The following is a 17,535-nucleotide window of genomic DNA, read 5'->3' as shown; positions in this document are numbered from 1 at the left end:
TGTTTGGAGGCTTCCAACATTAAATCCTTAAATGCAACTTGGGTACTTTCTGGACATCTAAACTCATCATAGTACCACTCGCTTGAGGGATTTGACTGTCTTTGTGTCAGTGACCTGGGGCAGCTACTTGAGCCCCTGAGGTCCATTTGGTCATAATATTAAAGATTTGATTTCAGATGGTGAGCATATTTGCCAGTGAACCTGCTCTTGTGCTCTTGGCTCATTATTCTTTTTTTCTTTTCTTTTTTTTTTTTTTTTTTTTGAGACATGGTCTTGCTCTGTAGCCCAGGCTGGATGTAGTGACACAATCATGGCTTACTGAAGCCTCAAACTCCCAGGCCCAGGTGATCCCTCCACCTCAGACTCCCAAGTAGCTGCGACCATAGGCATGTGTCACTGCAGCCCAGCTTTTTTTTTTTTTTTTTTTTTTTTTTTTGGTAGAGACAGGGACTCCCTATTTTGCCCAGGTTAGTCTTGAACTTCTGGGCTCAGTCAGTCCTCCCACCTCGGCCTCCCAAAGTGCTGGGATTACAGACATGAGCCACTGCATTCAGCCAAGCTCATTATTCTTGAATCAATTCATGAAGAAATAGTCAAAGGCTTGATGCTCTCAGGATGCTCTAGGGCATGTTTACAAATTAAACAGTTTTTTAACCATAAAATGTATAAATGTGCCAGCAACATTTAAAACACCAATGAAATGACAACATAGAAAGATGGTTCTTGTGTGTTTCTGAAAAATCTGTCTACAAAAGGCTTAAACTTCCAGATTTGCAGGATTCCCCCCGACAATTCCAAATTTCATTAGAATATTTTACAGGAACATATCAAGACACTCAAAATCAAGAATAAGCATCGAGTTTTATGGTATTAATGGAAGTGAATGGCAAATGAGAATGTTGATATATACTGATTAGAATCTTCTTTGTCACCAAGTTTCTGACGTAATGGACACTTAAGAAATTGAGAAATGTTTGTAATGGGAAACCCAAGCCAAGTAATGAAAGTGACTTATATGTTGAGTGTTGTACAAAAACAACTGGGTTTAAGTCTGTCTCTCCCTTTTCATTCATTCATTCATTCATTCATTCATTCATTTGGTCATGCTTCTCCAACATTGAATTTAACAAAGTCACAGAACTTAAATTACTGGATTAGAATTACTGAGTTTGTGTGAAATATGGTTAATCATAAGAGCTAGTTTATAATCTGTCGTGCTGCCATACTTTTATTATTACTTTAAATATGTGAAGTATTTAATACTATGTAGCAAATTTCTTATCAACTATAGCAATCTCTCAAAATTTACATCACTAACACACAATATTGTATTACATAAAAATGGTCTGCATGTGATGGCTTTATCAAGAATTCAAAAAGGGCTGGGCACGGTGGCTCACGCCTGTAATCCCAGCACTTTGGGAGGCCGAGGCGGGCGGATCATGAGGTCGGGAAATCGAGACCATCCTGGCTAACACTGTGAAACCCCATCTCTACTAAAAATACAAAAAAATCAGCCGGGCGTGGTGGCGGGCACCTGTAGTCCCAGCTACTCGGGAGGCTGAGGCAGGAGAATGGCATGAACCTGGGAGGTGGAGCTTGCAGTGAGCCGAGATTGCGCCACTGCACTCCAGCCTGGGAGACAGAGTGAGACTCCGTCTCAAAAAAAAAAAAAAAAAAAAAAAAAAAGAATTCAAAAGGATAATTATATTGGGGAATACTTTCATCTCTTGGAGGCATATTGCCATCATATAAATTCTGTACATTGTCTAAATATCAGTTTACCAAGCACCTTCACATATCTTATCGCATTCAGTCTTCTGTAGAACCCTATGACATAGGTATTACCATACTTGTTTTACAGAGTATCAGTATGTTGATAAAACTGAGTATCAGTATGTTGGTTTTTCATAAATGCACAAATACATTAGGTTGCAGAAACAGATCTTTTGACACCAAGTCCTGTATTCTTTTCCTTGTGTCACATTTACCTCTATAAGCATATACCAATTCGTGACAGAAAAAAGCATCAGGATTTCCCTAGCCATTTCAGCTGACTTCACCCTGGTAATGCATCCCTATTGCATGCAGTAGCTAGGAAACAATGGGGGGAGTTGTGACCCATGTAAGGTCGCTCTAGTCCCTATTGCCAATATGATACAGAAGGGTTTTCTTTTATTGATCAAATTGGTTTTCTCTCATTTTCCAGTGTTGTTCTAACAATATAAACTGAATATCTCAGTGACCACATGCAAAGTTCCTTCAATATCTAGTAGGGCATGTTATATAAATATGCAGGAGCTATCATTTTATTTAGAAGTTTCAATCAATCCAGCATTGAGTAATGCTCTGATGCAATCCCAGCCATCAGTGACTAGATGGATGAATATTGTCTTTTGGCTCAGATACTATGATCAAACCATTGAAGGGAAGTTATAGGGTGTTATTCTATAACTGTACATGTGTTTTGCTCAAATATGAGGAGACCAAGAAGTTTCATTTTTCCTACAACATTATTGGCAAGGGTGGTGCTGTTTTTTATTGTCCTGTAGGACATTTTTGCCATTTAAAAGTTTTGTATATATTAGATATGGAATGGGAATGGTATATATACATATAAGTTTTAGGTTTGGGGGTACACGTGAAAGTTTGTTATATAGGTACACTCATGTCATCGGGGTTTGTACAGATTATTTCATCACCCAGATATTAAGCGTAGTACCCAACAGTTATTTTTTCTGCTCCTCTCCCTCCTCCCACCCTCCACCATCATGAAGGTATATTTACCTCTGTGAGATAAATATAAATATACCATTATATATAAATAAACATATATAAATATGCCATTATATATAAATATAAATATACCACTATATTGCCTCATGGAGGGAATGGTGCATTTAAAGACAGTCCAGAGGTAAAATGTATGTGAACAATTTACTAAAACTTCAATTTATGTATAAGATCTCTTTTTTTTTTTTTTTTTCTTTTTTTAGATGGAGTCTCACTCTGTCACCCAGGCTGGAGTGCGGTGGCGCTATCTCGGCTTACTGCAAGCTCCGCCTCCCAGGTTCACGCCATTCTCCTGCCTCAGCCTCCGGAGTCGCTGGGACTATAGGTTCCCACCATCACACCTGGCTAATTTTTTGTGTTTTTAATAGAGACGGGGTTTCACGGTGTTAGCCAGGATGGTCTCGATCTCCTGACTTCGTGATCTGCCCGTCTCGGCCTCCCAAAGTGCTGGGATTACAGGCGTGAGTCACCGCGCCCGGCCATGTATAAGATCTTATTCTGGGATTCTAACCAATATTACCTTGAAGCAGTCACCTTAATAAATTTGAAATTTTTATTATTTGGCACAAATTTTATTTTATTTTTACAAGAGATGGTATTATTATTCAATTTCATAATATAATCTGATCAAAGTTGTTCCTAGGGAGAGTGACTATGATGTAACCCACTTCTCTGCGTGTGGCCCCACGTGCACGTGGACTTTCATACATGCAAACATTCACGCAGACATTTCAGCCGAGCAGAGTTTAGACAAAAAAAGTCACCTTGTTTTTCAGAAAAGGGATTTATCAAAACTATCTGTGCTACAGAAACCTGTGACTTGGATACTAGATTAATATTGGTTGCTTCTACCACCTGTAGGAAAATTAGAGAATTCTACTTTACAAGATTTTTGGTGGATCCATAGGTAACATATATCCTAGAGAAGGAGGACACTCTCTCATCAACTAATTTATTTTACAGATGAGAAGCCAAATAACGGATCCAATATCAGCCATATACTCATGTTGCCCTTTTAATATTGGCTTTTCAAAGATCAGCTTACACTGGTGGCTGAATCTCACAGGTAAAAAGGATATCATAGGTTATTAACTTCACCTCTTATCCTATCTCGATTTTCTCTTCATCTTGATATAAAATTTACCTTTTAAACAAATCCTCTTTTGTTATTGTTATAAGATTGAGCAAAGGGACAACTCGGGTCACTTTTCGTGCACCCCCTTAAATATCTGGAACTTACAGGTGGCAGGTCTCAGGGTAGTTTTTGTTGTGAGTCTTCCAGTCCTGTGTGTTTATCCCCATTTGTGGGAAAGAGATACCTTTAGTTGCAAGGGCTTTTTGCTTTTGGAGTTCTGAAGTATGTACTTTAAAAAATATGTTTAAAGATGATTACCAGAGAACAAATCATATGTTAAAGGTGAACGTAATAACATTTACCAATCTTTCAATTTCACAGAATTTTAAAGGAACAATGAAATAATGTATTATTATCATCTGTGATAAACTGAATATTGCTTTAAAAATCTGTCAGGTTTATTTTTTCTTACAGTATATGAGCCCGGGGCATCATCAGATTTGGTTCCATTGAAATATATTTCTTAGAAGAAAAAATAGCCTATGCGTCTTACATAAGTCTGTAGTCAGCTATAATGGTTAATGTGCAATCTCCCTTGAAAGATCTGTTTTACAAGGAAAATGTTGACACAGTTTTAATTATAGCACTCAGGTGAGCACTGTTATAATTTTTAATATTCCTCCATGGTAACATTTTCATTGTTCTGGTAAAGGAAAATGCTCTGATGCTGAGTCCCTCGTTTCTGGTGATTTTGGATTTTATGGGAAAGTTGTCTTTTTGAACTGAAACTTTCCATTCGGTCTCAAAGAAGAGAATGTAACTATAAGATCTGTCGCATTTATTTATTAGTATATACTTTTCTCTCTATGGCAGTTGTTATTCTGGTTTATTACATCATTATTTCACCTTACATGACTCACGTTACAGAGGTGAGCTTCTGTGTAGTATTGCATGGCAAATTGCGACACTTGCTCACTTGCATTAGGGAAACATCACATTTTTAAAGAAACTGTATGTAATATTAAAACAGTAACATGCTAAAGTTTTGTCTTCATTGGAATTCAAGGTGTTATAAAATGACATATAAAACAATGTACTTTAATATAGAACGATCACTGAACTCTTCCCTTTGAGAACATAAATTAGAAGATAAAGAGCATGTTTGATACTCTGTTTAGAAAGGAAAAGATTCGTTGATGCATCATCATCCATTCTATTAAAACATGCTTTCCTGGCTTCCTGCTTCTTGTTGCCCAAGAGCTCATCACCTTGCCCTGCTCTTTGATGGAGGTTCAGGAGTGAGTTTTTGACTTGCTCCTGTGCCCTTCCTTTGTCTTTTTCTTAGTTTGAAGAAGTGTGGAATTTATGCTGCCTTTTGTGCACTGAGGGGAAACTGGTGCCCTGGCATATCTCAATGGGATGACAAGACTGGTAAGGATATGGACACTTGTGCCTCACAGCGTGGGATTCTGCAAAGAGGAGGACTTAGTGTGCACCTTCAGCAGAGCTGTCTGCATCCAGATTTTACATAGGAGCACAATAATAGCTGCCCCTGGTCAAGGAGCAGAATAAAGGCTATCAGCAAAAATACTAGTCATTGCTTACTCAGCTCTTCATGATGAAGTAAAAGACGATATTTGTAGACCAAGACAAAAAAAATGCTTGTTACTTTAAGGCAATGTCATAGGGCTTTATTCTTTGTTAGCATTGCTTAAAAGATTTGATCACTCATCTGATGAGAACCTGCTTTTTAAGGGCACTTGTATTTATATGTATTTGCAAGATATAAAGACAGTTCTGCGGAAGAGTGCAATGATGTCTATTCTTGAATTTGGAATGACTTCATAATTAATGTATTTTCTGGAAATCTGAGAATAATATCTTCATTGTTTTGGCATTCCTTTGGGGTTATAGTGTATAATATATATGGATATATACAAACAGAATTCAAAACATCCACTTCTTTAAAAGGATCGGGAATTTTAGATGTCAAAATAGCAGCTTCTATCTGAGTGTGTTTCACATGAACAATAAAGGAATTAGAATCACATTATGAGGACTTGATAATGTTAGGAATATAACATTTTTTCATATAATTGATACATTTCTGAAATACATATGAGTAAATTCCATATTTTAATTGCACTAGGGCAATATTTGTAGCATTTAGGATTATATACTATTATGTTTAGGATTATATATCATATATTCTACTCTGTAGAATAGCAATCAGTAGGGATATGCTGAGAAAACTAAAGGGAAGGGATTAGGGAAGGGATTAGTTGTTCTGTATATTTTTGGGCCAACTTTAGTTAACAGGAAATAATCTAGAATTAAAATACATTTAAAAAATAGACCGGGTGCAGTGGCTCACACCTGTAATCCCAGCACTTTAGGAAGCCAAGGCAGATGGATCATTGAGGTCAGGAATTTGAGACCAGCCTGGCCAACATGGTGAAACCCCATCTCTACTAAAAATACAAAAATCAGCTGGGTGGTAGTGGCGGGTGCTTGTAATCCCAGCTACTCGGGAGGCTGAGGCAGGAGAATCGCTTGAGCCTGGGAGGCAGAGGTTTTAGTGAGCCAAGATCGCACCCCTGCACTCCAGTCTGGGCAGCAGAGTGAGACCCTGTCTCAAAAATAAATAAATAAATAAATAAATAAATAAATAAATAAATAAATGTAAAATATATATTCTCATAAAAAGTGAAGCAATAATTCAAGATTCCAGACATGTCCTTTCCCCTCAGTATTTGTTCTGTAATTACAAACTCTTTAATTGGTATCATAAACCTATTGTCTTTATTTCTGAAGTAATCCATAAATGAGGCTCATTGAAAAATACTGCCAACCTATTTTGAAGCAAAGCATTCTTATTTTTAAAGCAGAATTTTTCTAATTTATTGAATATAGAAGTTATGTTTGGACTTAGTGCATTTGCCTGGATTTTCCCTTGAAATAATTATTGATGGAAAAATAATGACAAGTAGATATAATAAAAAATACATTGTATAGGTTAAAAACTTAGTTTCTAGTTCTAGCTTTTCTGCTAATTCATTATATGACTTGGGTTAAGTCGGTTAACTCGTCTGGATTTGATTTCCATTTGTAAAATTGAAAAGCTTGAGCCAAATGGACTCAACTTTCTTCTTGCTCAAATATTTTATAAGTTATGTGAAGGTTTAAAAGACTACAGTGCCTATTGCCTTGCCAAGAATCTCAAATAGAAGTGGCCAACACCGAACATGTGAGGGAGGAAAACAAGGGCTTATGTATCTATGTTTAGGGCACTGAATGCTGCAGTGTGGAGCCTTGAGGGCTTATAAAGGCCTTATAAGAAAGCCATAAAGATGAGATAATAAAATAGAAAACTGAAGCCTGTGATGGATAAATATGTGTGTGTGTATGTATGTGTGAATAAAGAAATTGATACTATTTGTTTAAGAGAATGTGAGAAATAGCCTAAAAACAGGATTTTCCATTTATGCAACAAATATTTATTGCAAACTGTGGGTCAGGTGCTGTTCTTAGCAAATATCTGAGGATCAGTTGGGTTGAAGTTGGATTAAACTGTACTTAATGTTCCTTTTAGGAAGGAACAGTTCTCCATTGTGGTCAGGTGAACTGGGTCAGGCAGGGTGCTTGAGAGGCCTCCTGTTGTATGTGGAAATAACGTCCACTGTGTTGCAGGTGGTTTAGGAATTGTCTTACCTAATGGCCATGTTTCCTAAACACTCTTTTGTAATGTCGTCCTAAACTGAATCTGTCGTTTCCTTTCCACTCTTGCTGGCTTGGCCACCAAAAAGGCTGCCTGCTCCATTTTCTTCCCGATTAAATCCTAGAATTTAGGGTGATAGGGATTTCAGTATGCCAGAATAAATAAGCTAGAATAGGATTCAGCTTACCCTGAGTTGTGCTTTCTCAGTGTAATGTCATTATTTTAAAAGCCACCAGTTCCAAGAATAATCTTTTTCAAGCTTAAGCACCAAAATATACCACAAAGCTAACTGTTGTCTTTGGGTTCTATGATGCCGCAATGATAAATCAGCTTTCTTCTTGCTGTAGTCTCTAAGCTCCTTAAATGGGCTCCAGGATTCCCTCCACCAGCATGGCAGTGAATAGTGTCAGATGAGGTTCACAACACAAGGTGATTTTGAAGTGGCCCATTGTTTTGAATTTTCTTTGCCATTTTAAAATTATTATTTGAATAAACAAGAGTTATCTGTGATTTCAGTGGGGTTTTTCCTTTAGATTCTTATGAATGTAAAAACCGAGCACAGTAACACTTTTACATTTATGTGTTTATTATTGCAAAGGCAAAAATGCAGAGTGTTTCTATGGCTTACTTTATGTTATCAGAATCAGCCATCGATTTATAGACTGTATAGAACCAAGGTCTCAAAAAATGCTACCTCATCTGTAATATTAAGCTAATTAAGTATCCTATATCATAACCTAAGCATTAGTTCAACTTCATTGGATTTATACCTGCTTAAATTTAAAAAAAACAGAGTGAATTTTCTCTGATAAGGCAGCAATTTACCTTAGTGGATGGAACAGTTAATATATACAGCTTCCTAGAGTGACTAAATTCATGACAGCCTGATAGGAGAATACTGTTATGAATGGAAATCTGTCCAAAGCCTTCCTGTTCAAAGTGTGGTACGTGGGCCAGTGGCATATGCAATGAGGAGCTTGTTGGAAGTGCAGACTCATCCTCCAGTCCACCACCTACTGAATCAGAGCCTAGATTTTGACCAGAAACCTCCGTGTAATTTGTGTACATGTTAAGTTTATAGTTGTCAACAAGATAGTTAGTTGTAAATTAGATTCACCTTTGATCTGAAACAAATATAAACCCAACAAGTAGGGATGATGTGTATAGTCTGAAAATATTAATAAATGATAAAAGTTGAAAGTTACATGAAATCTATGAGAAGTTAGAAATGTTGGAAAGAAATAATATAAAAATATCTCAGAAAATGCAAACTAATAGTTATGCAAAAAATATTCTGTAATACATAGTATTTGGAGAAATTGAACATAGAAAACATCACGACACATGTGATGTGGGATGATGGTAGACTACAAACCAGAAATTAATCAGTAATAGATCACAGTGGTCACTGTTCTATGGCCAATTTTATTCTTTAGAGATTTTCTTAAAAGCATAGCATAGTTGAGGCTTGTGTGCTTCTCACGCAGTTAGTAATACTGTTTGCTAGAAAGATAAACCAGAGGGTGTTCAGAGATGGGCTAGAAGATTGATTATGGCATAGGAAGAACTGATTTATGAGGAGAGAAAAATAATTAAATGGGCAGCACTATGCTATAAAAAGAGCCTATGGAGACATGGATATTTATCTAATGTCTCTAGTGCTGTTTCCCGTAGTATCTATATGAAAGATGCAGAACTGTAAGGATATAAGAATGCCAAGAAATTGGTTGCAGAGCAAAGCAGTATCAGCTAGAATTACTTGATTAAATTAGGAACAATAGCAAATATTATATTTCAGAAAATTTTACCTGGTGCCTAAGAAATGACCTTGAACCAGATGACTTTATCCCTGAGAACTTTTGCAAAACTGTGGGCAAAGAGTGGAAAATTATTTATCAAGTTGCTGAACAGTCTCCCCAGAAATAATTGGAACCCCATCTCTTGAAAATTCCAAGATTAGGGTAGAGAAAATCTAGGGTGCGGCATGTGGGAACTGTCTCCACTTCTGGCAGAGACCTGGTGATTGATGAGTACCATTTTTCCATGTCACTCATTTCTTTTGCAATATCTTTGATTATTGCAGATATTACCATACATAGATAATTTTTTTTGTCAGGTTGGTACCTTATTTAGTTAAAAATGCTACCTTCTATAAAAGCATCTAGAGCATATCGCTTGTCTGACCTCTACCGTGTCTGCCTCCTTGGCACCTAGCGACATTCCTTTTTCATTTCTCTCAGTCTGTCACTCATTAGGAGATGCAATTCATTACATTGCAGAAGTGAATTTACTTCCACATTCACTTGATTCAGAAAACAAAAAATACAAGCCCCAAATGCATCTCGACTTTTGGAACCCTTTTTCAAATAGATGCAGAAACTCTGAATGTCCGAAATCATCCAGCGCCTTAGAGAGTTTAGTGATTCTTTTCACTAGGATGAAAACCCAGTTTGTGTTTGCCAAGGAGCAGTGGTCTGAGAATATGACATTTCCTTTTCCCTCCCTCAGTACACTTCCCCCCCATCCCCTAGTGAAATCTATCATATGAACAGGGAAGTCCAGAATCCTGATTCCATGGTTCAAAAAGGCAGTAAAGCACAATAAAATTGAAGCTGGATATTTTCCTTGACATCTTTGTAGGCGGGAACTGGAGCACAGGTGATGGAGCTAGCTGGCTATTTCGGCGCTGGCAGGGGCAAACTCAAAACAGGCACCTCCTGCTGTTGGTGTGGGGGTGGTTGTGGCACCTCTAAGAAGAGATGGAAATCATATTGTTCTGAATTGCTTATCTGATTGCTGGGCCAAATGCTCATTCTACTTAGTAACATTTCTGCAGTTTGTAGCAAAACCCTTAACATTATAAAATAACAGATAGGAGCCATTTCAAACCATAAAGGAAGAAAGGAAAGATACCACAGAAAAGTCTGGAGGCGGGGTTCTTAGCCAACCACCCATTAAATCTGGGACTGGGTCCAGTCCAGGGGCCTTCCAGCAACACTGAGGAGTGGCCTTGGCCCGATGCCTTCAGTTGCCCCAGGACTTTATTCTGGTCCCACATGGTGACTAAACCTCCGTGAAGGGAAATAGAGCCAACATTCCTTTCACCTGAGGGAAAGAGAGAGATGACAGGGTTGCATCCTGTCCTCTGCAAGGGTCATAGCTCAGAGGAAAGTCTGAGGACAATAAGAAATAGATCTGCATTTTACTCACCCTTCTGATGTATCCTAGGCAGGTTCCCAGAGGAAGATCCTGGGCGGGCCCCCAGTTTCCCTGACCCCTTCATGGGCGGGAACTGGAATGTGAGTGCTGGAGCTAGCCAGCCGCTTCAGCGCCAGCAGAGGTGAACTTCACTCACTCGAACCAGCTGCACCCAACCCCTCATGGGAGGGAACATGCAGGTGAGTGGGTGCAGGACCTGGCAAGTGCTTTTGGGCACTGGCAGGAGCAAAACTCCATGCAGGCCCCACCGCAGCATTTAGTGGGGAGTGCCTGTAGCCCCCAAAGCCCTAGAAGGAGTGTTACAGTCTGCCCTCTTTTATCTTTGCCATCTGTGGGTGGCTTAAATATTAACAGCTCAGTGGAGGGTCACCCTTTTGGCACCTGAGTTCTTGTCTGGCATTCAGGAGGAATGAAGTCACACAAACAAGTTGAAGATGATAATTGTGGGGGATTTTATTGCCAGTGAAAGTGGCTCTCAGCAGAAAGGGGAGCTGGAAAGGGGATGGGGTGGGAAGGTAATCTTCCCCTGAAGTCTGGCCGTCACCCACCAGACTCCTCTCTGAAGCTATTCTGTCAAGCCATCCCTCTGAAGTCAAGCCACTTCTCTCCAACTGTAGTCTCTGACATCTAGCTGCTGCTTCTCCTCTTGATGTTCAACTGCTTCTCCCCTCTGCTGGCTGGGTCAGGGGTTTTTATGGGTACAGGATGGGGGGTGGGGTGGGTCATGGGTGGTTTTGGAAAAGTCAACATTCGAGCATAAAACAGGAATGTATGTTCTCACTTTGGGCTGCGGTGGCAGGCTTGAGGGTGGGACCCTCACTGGGACCCACCTTCTTCCCAGAATTTCCTGCCTCCTGCCCCTATCAAAATTATTTAATATTCTCTTTCTTTGCTTCATTTTTTTCTGCTAATTCCTTCAGACTCACATTCACATTGTCTGGGAAATCTACTTTAAGTGCTGCTAAGAATAATTCATATCAAATACGTTGACTGAGATGTTAGATATACTTCATTATGCTGGTGTCTGGGAAGGTTTGCCAAATGTAACTATTAAGTCACACTAATTAAAATAATTTAGGTGCTCCATAAATGAACTGTGCTTTTTTCGTTGATGATTTTTTTTTTCCCCCGAGATGGAGTCTTGCTCTGTCGCCCAGGCTGGAGTACAGTGATGCAATCTCAGCTCACTGCAATCTTCACCTCCCAGGTTCAAGCAATTCCCCTGCCTTAGCCTCCCAAGTAGCTGGAACTACAGGCATGTGCCACCACGCCCGGCTAATTTTTGTATTCTTAGTACAGACAGGGTTTCACCATGTTGGCCAGGCTGGTCTCGAACCCTTGACCTCGTGATCCGCCTGCCTCGGCCTTCCAAAGTGCTGGGATTACAGGCATGAGCTACTGTGCCTGGCCTTGATGATTTTTTTTTAATTAAAAAAAAGGAGAATTTCTGAAAACTAAAGCAGTACATTGTCATAACAAAATTAACAATAATTTTTTATTTAATAATAAATGTGTAATTTTATTTATATGATTTTATTATAAATAAAATTAAACAATAATTTTTATTATTTATGACAATGTACCTTCTTTAGTTTTAAGAAATTCTCACTGCTGATATCAAAATGTTATAACTCCTTTCCTTCTTAAAAGAGATCTGAAAGGAATAAAAAGGTTAGGATTACATTCTGCTATTATGTACATAATGCAAAGATGATCTCCTCTATATTCTGTTTTTGTGAAAATGACTCTAACAAATTGCCAATATCTTACATATGCAAATAACAACTGTCTTCAAGGTAAAAATTAATTGAGGGAAAAAAATTAATAGGTTAGAATCTTACTCTTTCTTTTATTGCTTCCTGACTGTTATACCTACTAAAGGAATGTGGGGTGAGAGGGGGAGTCTTTTTCTTTCTAAATCATTCTACTAGTGTTATATTGATTTTCTCTCAAGTACACCCTGTGGTCTCAGATGATCACATATTTTCTTACGTTACTCATATTGATACAGCACCTTGGCTTATGGGTTGACATATATTACTTGAGCTATGATGACACTGCCCACCATTGACATTTCCTGGTGGTGGGGTGTACTGAGCCTCTTATGCATGAAACATAAGGGAACAGGCTGTTTCACAACAGTATTTTCGTTCTTTGAAAATCAATTATTGTTCACCCCAAATGATATCTGAAGCCCCTGTCAGTGTTGCTTCACATTGTTTGTTACCCCTACAGCAATGTCTTGAGTTCTTTTGTGTCTTTGCTGATACAGAATAAAAGTTACTCATCTGGGCATCAAAATATTCCAGTTATACTGTTTGTAAGAAAGTCTGTATTATTCCCTGCCTGGAAGAATACAGGTAACCTACCTATATGCTGTTGCTTTCTCTCTTTCTTTCTTACCTTTGTATCTCTTCTCATCTTGCTTCCCTCTGTTTCAGCTAGCTGTGAGGTGGTTGGAACACAACTGCCACTACCAGCACATGGACGAGCTCCTGCAATACATCCGCTTTGGCCTAATGGATGTGGATACTCTCCATACAGTTGCCCTGTCCCACCCCCTTGTCCAAGCAAGTGAGACTGCAACAGCCCTTGTCAACGAGGCCCTGGAATACCACCAGAGCATCTATGCACAGCCCGTCTGGCAGACTCGCAGGACCAAACCACGGTTCCAGTCAGACACTCTGTATATCATTGGTGGGAAAAAGCGCGAGGTCTGCAAGGTCAAGGAACTTCGGTACTTCAATCCCGTTGATCAGGAGAATGCTCTCATAGCCGCCATTGCCAACTGGAGTGAGCTGGCTCCCATGCCTGTGGGAAGGAGCCACCATTGTGTGGCAGTCATGGGGGACTTCCTGTTTGTGGCTGGAGGGGAAGTTGAGCATGCCAGTGGCCGGACGTGTGCCGTGAGGACTGCCTGTCGCTATGACCCCCGCAGTAATTCCTGGGCAGAGATAGCACCCATGAAAAACTGCCGGGAGCATTTTGTGCTGGGTGCCATGGAGGAATACCTCTATGCAGTTGGGGGCAGAAATGAACTACGCCAGGTTCTACCTACAGTTGAGCGATATTGCCCCAAGAAGAACAAATGGACTTTTGTTCAGTCCTTTGACAGATCCCTTTCATGCCATGCTGGATATGTGGCTGATGGTCTTCTTTGGATATCAGGTAGAACACACCTCACGTTGGATTTATCAAAACACACTTTCATTGTGGTATACATTTAAAAGTCAAGCTTGAATAGTGTGGCCATGTGTAATTGAAAGATTGAAACAAGCGTGCCATTTTAGCTAATTAACATTCATTTATTGAGCACCTACTCTAGAGAGCAATGTGATTGGAAATAATGCGACTTTCTGTGACTTTCTGAGTGATTAATGGAATAAAAATTCAAGGTGGAAATTGTTGGTCCATCACAACTGTTTTTTTCTACCAGACCTTCTCCTGTCAGCTCTTGATTATTCATGGATTATATTGCACAGCTTATGGTTTATCTAGATCCTTTGCTTTTTCTTTCACCCCTGGCTGCCTGACTAGAGCCATTTCATCAAAGACAAGGCAAGAGAAGTAAAAGCCCAGTTAATCAATTTTTCTGGGTATAGCAATAGGTATATATCCAAATAATCACTATGCTGTGCATTGAGGGAGGGGATTTAAGTTAACAAAACAAAGTTGTTGTTGTTTCAGATAGGGTCTCACTCTGTTACCCAGGCTGGAGTGCAGTGGTGCCATCTCGAATCATTGCAACCTCCACCTCTCAGGCTCAAGTGATCCTCCCACCTGAGTCTCCCAAACAGCTGGGACTACAGGAGTCCAGCACCACACCCAGCTAATTTTTGTATTTTTTGTCAAGACAGGGTTTCACTACATTGCCTGGGCTGCCCTCGAACTCTTGAGCTCAAGCAATCCACCAGTCTTGGCCTCCCAAAGTGTTGGGATTACAGGCGTGAGCCACTGCGCCCAGCCTAAAACAAAAAATTTTTTAAAAATTATCTGTGAATGGTAATTACTTGTGCCGTTCTAACCCTTCATTCCAATTTACTTTCCCATTTTTACTGATGGTACAGTTTGAGCTCTAGTTTACCTTTCATCTCTTGAAAACCTTTGATTATGGAAAGAGTAGGGAGACTAGAATAATCAACCCCATCTACCGACAACCCAGAATCCACAGTTAACTACTCCTTGCCAATCTTGTTTTCTCCACACCCACAGACCCTTCACACCCCTCTGGGCTGCCTTTTGGCTTATACAGAAGGAGTCTGTGAGGCATATGGCTATCAACATCACATTATCAACCCGTGTTTTCAATCTTAGTTTTGAGAAGGGCCCCAAGTGTTCTCCTTTGAAAGGTTTTTCTATCAGGAAGAAAGCTGACTTTTCTCCCAATTGGAAGATACTCGTATTGTAACCCAAATGGAGCTTGTTGGATTTCTATGTCATCAAGCACTAAGAGGAATAGAAAGGGTCAAAAACTTAAATATTAAGAATAATCCTGATGTTTGTCCTTAGAAGAAATCATTACCTTTAAGTACACCTGCAAAGGCTTCTCAGCTTTCCTCAATAATCATCTCTAGTGTTCTAACACCTGCTCTGACAAAATTCTCCCTTGCACTTCTTTAAACTAAATTCATTTGGACTTTGAGTGTTTGTTCTTCTGCTGTCCTCAATAACCAGGAAGACAGTCACAGGCTCAGCTTCTCTGAGTGGTGCCTCAGTTATTGGCAACTCACTGATTTATTTTATTGACAGAACCTAGCTCACATCAGAGTTTAAGTGCTCAATAAATTAATGAATGAAGACTAGGACTAAGGAAGCAGATAGATGAAAAGGATCCAACATTTACTGGCTCTATACCAGAGAAACATTAGAAACAAGTATGTATGTTAGTATATGTAGATATATTTAAATTAAAACCTCATTTATCTAATTACTGTTCCTTTTTCTTTAAATATATATGTCAGGAGTTAATAACCACCAGGACTATATTATTTTAGCTGTGCTGAAGAAATTTCAAGCTAGGCAGCAAATAAGTCTTTGCTAATAGAAGGAACAGATCTGTACTTGTCTTGGATGGCAAAACAACAATGGGTTTATGAAATCAATGCCATTTATGTTTTCTCCCATTGAGATTCCTTCCATTGACTCATTTAGTTTCACATATTATTAAAATACTGTATTCCTAAATTTTGCACTGCATTTTCTAAGTTTTGTATGAATTTCTCGTAAATATTTGAATAAATATTCCTTGTGTTTTGGCTGTAAACCTAGCTTGTAAAAGAATGCTGGGTTTTCCCTTACATAGTCTTAAAGATATCATGATTTAATACCTTCTTTAGTGAGGCCTTAAGAAAGCACAGAAGCTCCTCTTAGACTCGCTAGATCCGTTGTCCTGGTATCAAGTTGACTTCCCTTTCAATATGGGTCTACATGTTTCCTTTTCCATTTTATTAAATCTATCAACTTATTACAGATCCTTATTGCTGTCTCACTTTGTTTTTCTCCTACTGTGAAAGGAAATACATTTTCTTTGTTCTTGTTTTGCACTAATATATGCTGCCTGTGTTAACCATACTTAATGAAAACAATCACAATTTTCTCAGGTTTGTTTCTCCCTACTGTGTACTTGAGATGAGAAACTCACTTTGCTGTGTACAGTACAATACCTTTAATTGGAAAGAAGAGGAAATCGCCAGTGACATTTCTAATGCCTTCAGTCGTCTGCCTCTTTCCTCAGGCCCAGCTTATAATAAATCAATTGTGAATCTAACCATGAATAGGGAGGGGTGACTAGATTTGCTAATGGGCCCCTTAACAAAAATACAGGTATAGTTCACCCTGCCTATCACTGAGTTGGGAGTGTAACCTGATTTATTGGAGCAGATGCAAATGTTTGAGGCTATCCCTTATCCTTTACCAAATAATCATGTATTTCCAATTTAATTGATGGGGGCATCCTTCTGGTATTTTGCAAACTTTGCCTGAGATGGGGGTAGTATGGATTATAGAAGGTGGATTTTAGGGTCTTGGTTCTGTTCTCTAGAACACAGAATGAATGTTTCTTTAGAGACTTGACATTTCCAGCATGCTCATTCCCTCTCCACACCTCTCCCCCATTTCAGTCCCTTTTGGGGTCAGGAAATCTTGAAACCTGTTTATAGTTTTTAAAGTATGACAAGCAGAAAGGAATTCAGAAAATCATGCTGTATGTACATATCCATTAGCATTTAATTAAAGATGTTAGAGTCGAATTTTACAGGCTCCTGTAGCGTTTGACATTGTGACCCAATTCACAAGTTTTCCGTACCATTCTGATTTGAAATTCACAGTATCAAAGTAAAATAAGCACTTAAATATCCTACAGCTGTATTTTTAAAATATATGCTCTCTGTTGGAAGGTATACTTTGTGAACTACTAAAAAACCTTTTTTTGTGTGTGAGGGAAAATTAATACTGAGCTCATCTTGAAGAATAGCTTATTTTTTTCATTTTCATCAAATGATAACAAAATAAGAGGCTAACTGCAAAGTTAGTGCTTTAAAACTATAAAAATAAGACAAATGTTACTGCATTTGCTCAAAAGCAATATTAAGTGCTTTCTTGATTCTCTTGGTGAGTGTCACACCCTTGTAAAGGATAGTGCTGAGTCACAGATACATGAAATTCATTTAGCAAACATACTTCCTGCCCTCTAGGAGCTGGCAATCAAATAATTTTTCAGATATTTCGTTAA

The 17,535-nt window shown here is 38.8% G+C and overlaps 1 protein-coding gene across 8 annotated transcripts in view; it reads left to right on the top strand.

The window, feature by feature from the left end:
- Nucleotides 1-17,535, top strand: part of KLHL32 (kelch like family member 32) — a 209,815-nt gene that overhangs the window by 169,414 nt on the left and 22,866 nt on the right. For 4 of the 8 annotated variants that reach the window (XM_028846772.2, XM_028846771.2, XM_015136955.3 and 1 more), the window contains 1 exon segment: nt 13,247-13,973. In XM_028846772.2, coding sequence (XP_028702605.1) covers nt 13,247-13,973 — 727 coding nt within the window. 8 annotated transcript variants of the gene reach the window in all.

This window comes from Macaca mulatta, chromosome 4 (genome assembly GCF_049350105.2).
Source record: "Macaca mulatta isolate MMU2019108-1 chromosome 4, T2T-MMU8v2.0, whole genome shotgun sequence".
Taxonomy (NCBI): domain Eukaryota; kingdom Metazoa; phylum Chordata; class Mammalia; order Primates; family Cercopithecidae; genus Macaca; species Macaca mulatta.
The sequence above is the reverse complement of the archived record's forward strand: the minus strand, read 5'-3'. Positions and strand labels throughout refer to the sequence as shown.